At 59.5% G+C, this 6,867-nt stretch overlaps 1 protein-coding gene across 4 annotated transcripts in view; it reads left to right on the top strand.

The window, feature by feature from the left end:
- The first annotated feature begins 393 nt into the window (after window positions 1-393).
- Window positions 394-6,867, top strand: part of SOGA1 (suppressor of glucose, autophagy associated 1) — a 68,889-nt gene continuing 62,415 nt past the window's right edge. For 3 of the 4 annotated variants that reach the window (XR_003524608.2, XM_027621589.2, XM_027621588.2), the window contains exon 1: window positions 394-1,381. Coding sequence is in view for 2 of the 4 variants with exons in the window: in XM_027621589.2 (XP_027477390.2) it covers window positions 707-1,381 (675 nt within the window). In the remaining 2 variants the exon portion in view is untranslated. Of the gene's footprint in view, window positions 1,382-2,475; window positions 2,554-6,867 lie in introns of those variants that run through there. The other variant, XM_027621590.2, reaches the window with a different exon arrangement.

Raw genomic sequence — 6,867 nt, 5'->3', positions numbered from 1 at the left:
CCATCTGAGGTCGGCTCGGCCTCTGCCGGGGAGTCCCCTCGCTCGCCGCTCCCGCGGCCCCTTCCCGGACGCTGGGCGCAGGGGAGCATCGGCCGGGTGCGTTCCGCAGGCGGGCAGGGGAGGGGGCGGCGGCGGAGCGGAGGAGGAGAGAGCCCGGGCCGAGGCAGCCCGGGCCTGCCTGACCCTCGAGGGGGTCGCTGTTGCCTCGCAGATCCCTCCCTCGCTCGCAGCCTGTGTCCCTCCCTGCCGCTCCCGCCGCGTCCGCCTTTTGTTCGCGGAGCCGCGCGCCCCCGAGCCGAGGCGGCGGGGCGGGGAGCTGGCGGGGCTGCGCGGGGGGCGGGCCGCGCCGGGCGGAGCCGGGGCCCGGGCCGCAGTCGGACTCGGAGCCCGAGGGAGCGATCGGCGTGCAGGCAGCCGAGGCCCCGGCGCACTCCGGGGGCGCGGCGAGGCCGAGGGGGCGGGCGCCGGGCGGAGCCGGAGCCGCAGCCGGGGCGCCTGGAGGCGATCGGGCCGCTCTCTCCGAGCTCAGGGCAGCGGAGAGCCTGTCCGGCGGGGGTCCGGGCCAGAGCGCAGTCCCGCGGGTGAAGTGGGCCAAGAGGAGCCGCGGCCGGAGCGGCCGGAGCGGCGCCGGGACCCTCCCCAGGGGCGCGGAGGCCGGGCGGGCCCGGGCCATGCGCGCCGCTCGCTGAGGCCGAGAGAGGCCGCGATGGAGGTGCCGGCGGGAGAGCCCCCGGTCCGGGGCTGCGGTCCCCCGCCCGTGCCCGCCCCGGAGAGGAAGAAGAGCCACCGCGCGCCGTCGCCGGCCCGGCCCAAGGACGTGGCCGGCTGGTCTCTGGCCAAGGGCCGCCGCGGCCCAGGCCCGGGCGCCGCAGCCGCCTGCAGCGCCGCGTCCTCCGCGCGGCCGGACAAGAAGGGGCGCGCGGTGGCGCCCGGGGCGCGGAGCGCGGGGACGCGAGTGGCCGGGGTCCGCACCGGGGTTCGCGCCAAGGGCCGCCCGCGCCCCGGTACCGGGCCGCGCCCGCCGCCCCCGCCGCCCAGCCTCACCGACAGCAGCTCGGAGGTGTCGGACTGTGCGTCGGAGGAGGCGCGCTTGCTGGGCCTGGAGCTGGCGCTGAGCAGCGACGCCGAGTCGGCGGCTGGGGGCCCGGCGGGGGCCCGCACGGGGCAGCAGCCCCAGCCCGCGCCGCCCGCACAGCAGCCCCCGAGGCCGCCCGCCTCCCCGGATGAGCCGTCGGTGGCCGCGTCGTCGGTGGGCAGCAGCCGACTGCCGCTCAGTGCGTCCCTCGCCTTCTCCGACCTCACCGAGGACATGCTGGACTGCGGGCCCGGCGGCTTCGTGCGAGAGCTGGAGGAGCTGCGCTCGGAGAACGACTATCTCAAGGTGGGGGCGCCGATGGGGGAAAGGGAGGCGGCGGGAGGCGCGGGTTGTGGCGGCCCTAGGCGCCTGAGGCACCAGCCGCCCGCCGGCCCAATGAAGGAGCTGGGAGAGGGGGCCCAAGTCCTCGGGGACCACCCTGAGGTCGGCCGAGGGCTCCCACACATCCTGCCTCCCTTTTTATTTGGGAAGCCGTCTCCCTGAGGAGGAACCCAGTTGAGACTGGCCAAAGGGCGCTGATTTTGGAGGAAGGGAGTCTTGAGAAAACTGCTTTGGGACATGCCCAGATGCATTACTTGGGTTGGGGTGGGGGTAGTCAGTGAGGGACCGGACCCCTGTCCTTCAGCTTCTTAGAAGCCCCACCCCCAGGCCAGAGTCCAGGCCTTTGGTGGCTCTTTTTTCGGGGGACAGGTATTGGGGTGCACTTGTGCCAGGGAAACCTGTGGCTGTCCCCCTGCCGGGGAGAGGCCAGAACACCATCCTGAGTCTTCACCCAGGGCTTTCCTTGGTGCAGGCCTGTCTCCGCCTGCCTTTCAGGGCGGGTCCTGTTTGAAAGCATGACATCTGGGAACATCCCCTTGGCCAGAGTCCGACTTCCGCCCCGTCTAACGGTCCCACAGCCTGGGAGGATGATGTCGTGGGAGAACTGGTTCAGAGGCAGCTTCCTAAATCCCAGGATGTTGTCTTCTGCTCTCTTCTGCCCTGTACACACAGCAGGCCCACTGGCCCCTCATGGCTGGTGCCCTTGTCCTTCCCGTGTTCCCACGGAGAGGAGGGAAGCTGTCCGTCTGAAAGGGGCATTCCGTCTGGGCATCTTGGGGACCTGAGAGCTTCCCCAGAGAGCAGACCTATCTTGCCTTCACCCTTTTGGAGGCCATGAGCACCTACTGGGGACTGGCCAGTCTCTGCCTGCCCACTGCCTGGTACCCAGAGCTCTACAGACAGCCTCAGTGCTCATGTGCTGGCCTTGGCTGGGGAGACAGAAAGCTTCGTGGGCTCTACCACGACTGGCTGGGCATGGTTCGGGAAGATGCCGAAATGCTACCTGCTACTCTTGTCAGTTGATGGCCTGGCACAGCACCCCAGCGTACCCTGGCTGAGAGCCACAGAATTAATATCACTGCTGATTGATGTCTGCCTGACGACACTTAGCTTTGCACTCTGGCTCTTCTGGTCAAGTAGGTTTCTCTCTCATGAGACTTTTGGGGTCTTGCTCAACTATGTCTCTCCCTCCCGATTTTCCCCCAGGATCTCCTCTCCAGCATGTGCTCAGGAAACGCTTGTAGAACAAAAGACAGAGTCTGTCTGAATCGGCATAATCCACCCCTTCAGCCTCTAATCTTTCCCCAAGCCAGGTCTCAGCTTCCTCATCTGTTAAATGGGAGGGCAAGTCTTCCCAAAGGCCCCATTCACTGTTGACAATTGAAGGCCCAGTCAGCTCTCAGTCTTCAGAAGCCCGTGGTGAGGAGGGGACCCGTGGAGGGTGGGTAGGAGGACAGAGACGAACCAGAAAGAAGCCTGGCCCTGCCCTCTTGGTGCTCTGCCTGCTTCTGGCCCTGCCTGCCTGAGCTGCTCTGAACGCAGACCTCCTGGCCCACCCTGTTCATCCTGGTGAGCAAGATGGGCTGTGGAGCTTTGCTTCAAGGTCTCCTCATGCACCAACGCTTGTGGGCTCCTGTCCATTCCACGGAGTCATCAGGCAGAGCTCTGGAGTCAGCCTGGGCCAGCTGGGACTGTTAAGATGGACAGTAGTTCCAGAAGGCTGGGGGTTGAGCCCAAGGTCTCCAGGGGCCAAGGCCTGGCTGGGCACCTCCTGCTGCCTGGGCTGGGGCTGAACCACATTTCCACTTTCATTCGGCCCTTCAGGCTTCATGGGCAGGCCTCAGGCCACGAGTGAATCTGGGGTCTGGCTTCCTGGCTGTGTGGCCTTGGGCAAGTGACTTACTGTCTCCAGACCTCAGTTTCCTCACTGTAAAAAGGTACATCACGCTTCTTCCAACCTTAAGGGTTGAAGGAGATGATGTGTGTAAACACTGGAGTGCCCGGCGTGGAGTGAGCCTCAGATGAGGCCGGTTGTGATCACGGCGGCGCCCCAGTGGTGTGGGACGCATTTCCACAGGCACCCAGCATGTTCTCTGTGGGTTCTGTGGGCGGCAGAATATACCTCCTCCCCACCTGAAGCGGGCCTGACTCTTTCTTCTGGCCTCTCATTCATTCTTTCACCATTTATTTAGTGCCTGCTGTGTACCAGGCTCTAGTGCAGATCCGAGATACAGCCTTGGACAAGGATGACGTGTCTGTGTTCACAGAGCTGTGAGTCTAGTGGGGGAGACGGGGCTTTAACAATAGCAGTTCAGTAACTCACGGTACAGATCAGGATAAGGGTGAAGGGGTAATGTGTGCCAGGAGTGCATGAAAGTGGGGCTGGGGACGTTCAGGGAGGCCACGGCCTGGAGGATGACATGCAGCCAGCTGAATAGGACCTGGAGTAAGAACATTCCAGGCTGAGGGAAGTGGGAAAAAGCGTGTTGATTTCGAGGGACAGCATAGAGACTGGAGAGAGGAAGGAGGTTGGGTGGAGAGGCGAGCTGAGCCAGGCTGTGCGGTTCTCGCTGTGTGTACTTGGGTGGGTCCCTGAACTTGTCTAGAGCTTTGTTTGACCTAGCCACCAATCTCACAGAGGCGAGGTGAAGATCTAGAGACTGGGGATGTGGACCGTAAGGATAGAAGCTGTCACAGGAGGTGTTTTGTTCATTCTACAGATGGGTAAACTGTGGCCAGAGAGAGGAAGGGACTTGCTCTGGGTCCCTGAGCCGGTTCTCCAGACAGCCAGGGCTTGGAGTAAGACTGTATTACACTCTTGATGTGTTTTCTGCCCCTCTGGGCCTCTTTGCTTCCCAGATGCAGAAACTGAGTTACCAGGAGAAGGACTCCAGCTCCCCAGTGTGTCCCCTGTAGGTTTCGTGCTACCTGGGTTGAGTCTCAAGTCTGGTGGGGCCCTGCTTGGGTTCACCTCCCGGAGGTGGGGGCCCTGGAACTGTCAGCTGGGGAAGGAAGGCCTCACGGGTGGTGGCAGATCTCCTGTTGCATGAGGCCTGCCCAGGGGCCCAAGTGGGGAAAGAGCGTATGGGGCAGCTGCCTCCCAATCAGAGATAGGAGCTGCTACAGAGAAGGGAGTGAGCTCGCTGTCACTTGAGTTGTTCAAACAAAGGCTGGATGACCTTGCATGTTTGGACGAAGATGTGGGGTTTGTGGAAAGCAGCCTGTAAACTGTACAAAATGTTGGTGTTTGTGATTAGAAGGAAGATTCAGGGAGAGATTTATGTGGTGGCTACAGTTGAGCTGCCTGACCTTAGGATCCCTTCTGGCCAAGGAAGTCTGGAGATGATGAACTTTTGAGGTTCCAGGATTCTAAGATGCAGCTTTAGCTGCAGAGCAGACACATCGACTGCATTTGACCTTCAAAGCCCTGGTGGTCTGAGCTCTTCCAGCTCCCCATCACTGCTAACCGTTACCCATGTGCCATGTGGTGAGGACATGCAGGGAACCCACCCCAGCGTAGATGGAAGAATCTGAGAGTTGGGGCCCAAAGACCTGGCTTTGAGACCTGACTCTGCCATTTACTGTGTGGCCATGGGCAAGTCACTTGGCCTCTCTGAGCTCCTTTTCTTCATCTATATAATGAAGATGATGGAACCTACCTGGGCAGCTTCATAAGATTGTTTTCAGGAATCAGGGAGGTATGAATAGACGAGAAAAGATTTTACAAGCAGTGAAATCCCACATCTCTTGGGGAATTGTTGTCATTATTAGCCAATGAGCAGATAGGATGTCTGTGTCTTCATCCTTGGGGCAGCTGGGAGAAGCCAGGAAGGTGGATCCCAACGGCTTTAGGATGGTAATAAATCAGGAGCTGCTTCAAGGGAGGACAGGAAGCTGTGATCCCATTCCATGCTGTGTGGGCACCTTGAAGCAAGGCCACTCCCCGCCCCCACCCCCCCACCCCCCGACCCACTTGGAGGTTCTAGGTGTGAGTGTTTGAAGTACAGATGTCAGCCCAGGAGTGCCCAGAGGAAGTATCTACTCCACCCCCCGGTTCTCACTTACAGTTGGGTAAATGGAGGCCCCGGGTCACAGCCAGGATTCCAAACCTCTTTGTCCTGGTCTTTCTGCAACATGACTGGAGCAGTGAGCTTCGGGTTGCTAACAGTGCGTCTAGTCTGGGACACAGGTTACTGAAAGGAATCCTGTTGTGTGCCAGGCTCTAGGCTAAGACTTGTCAGGAACAAGTGAGGGGAACGGATGCTGGGGCTGGAGTCTGGAGCCTGCAGGCAGGGGGAGAGGGGCATGCATGTGCATGCATGGAGGTGAGTGTGTACCTCGTGCTGGAGCAGCACGTGATTGGGATGGGAGGAATCTGAGATCCCGGAGGAAAGGATGGGGGTTTGGATCCAGCCTTAAAGATTAGTTAATGGTTAGGCTGGAGCCCAAGGTGCTGGAATGTGAGAGCCAGCTTGGGGACCCCCAGACCACTGATCCCTGGACTTCTGTGGCTCTGGCCTCATGGATGCTGTCCCCTGTGGATCACTCCCAGTGCCTTAGGCTCTGGGTTAAGTAAGCCCTTATCCTCACAGCAACCCCGTGTTGGGGGTTCTGACGTCAGATCCGTTTGACAGATGAGGAAACCAAGAGGCTATGTAACTTGCTTATGATTGCACAGCTGACGTACTTGGGAACCTCCCTGGAAAACCCTAAGGAGCTCCCCTTGCCCCCTGGCTCTCCCACCCTCTCCTATGCAGGAGGTAGCCAGGGCCTCTGACTTTCACACAGCAGAGTTCTTGCCTGGATTTGCCAGTTACACGCTGTGTGATGTTGGGTGAGAGGCTCCACCTTTCTGAGCCTTGTTTCTTCTTCTGTAAAGTGGGGGATAAGCACACCTGCCTCAGGGTTGTACCCCTTCCGCTGGCATGCATGGTAAATGTGAGTGCTTGTCCCTGTGGTCTCTTTCCCTCACCTGCTTCTCCAGGCATTCATTCACTCAACCCATAGTCATTCATTCATTCATTCATTCAACCCATATTTTCTTTTCTTTTTTTCTTTTTCTTTTCTTTCTTTCTTTCTCTTTCTTTCTTTCTTTCTTTCTTTCTTTCTTTCTTTCTTTCTTTCTTTCTTTCTTTCTTTCTTTCTTCCTTCCTTCCTTCCTTCCTTCCTTCCTTCCTTCCTTCCTTCCTTCCTTCCTTCCTTCCTTCCTTCCTTTCTTTCTTTCTTTCTTTCTTTCTTTCTTTTTTCTTTCTTTTCTCTTTTTTCTTTTCTTTTCTTTTCTTTCTTTCTGTTTTTTTCCCCACCCATATTTTCTGAGAGCCTCCAGGCCACCAGGCTGAGGGCCAGATGTCTGGCCCAGGAGCAAGTTGTGGAGCTCTTCTCAGCTCCCAGAATGTGTCACCGGCTGGGGGTAGGGGGTGGTCATTATGGTCAGCAGAGCTCCTGTCTGG

This window comes from Zalophus californianus, chromosome 8 (genome assembly GCF_009762305.2).
Source record: "Zalophus californianus isolate mZalCal1 chromosome 8, mZalCal1.pri.v2, whole genome shotgun sequence".
Classification (NCBI taxonomy): Eukaryota; Metazoa; Chordata; class Mammalia; order Carnivora; family Otariidae; genus Zalophus; species Zalophus californianus.
Note: the sequence above shows the minus strand (reverse complement) of the source record. Positions and strands in the feature narration are given on the sequence as shown.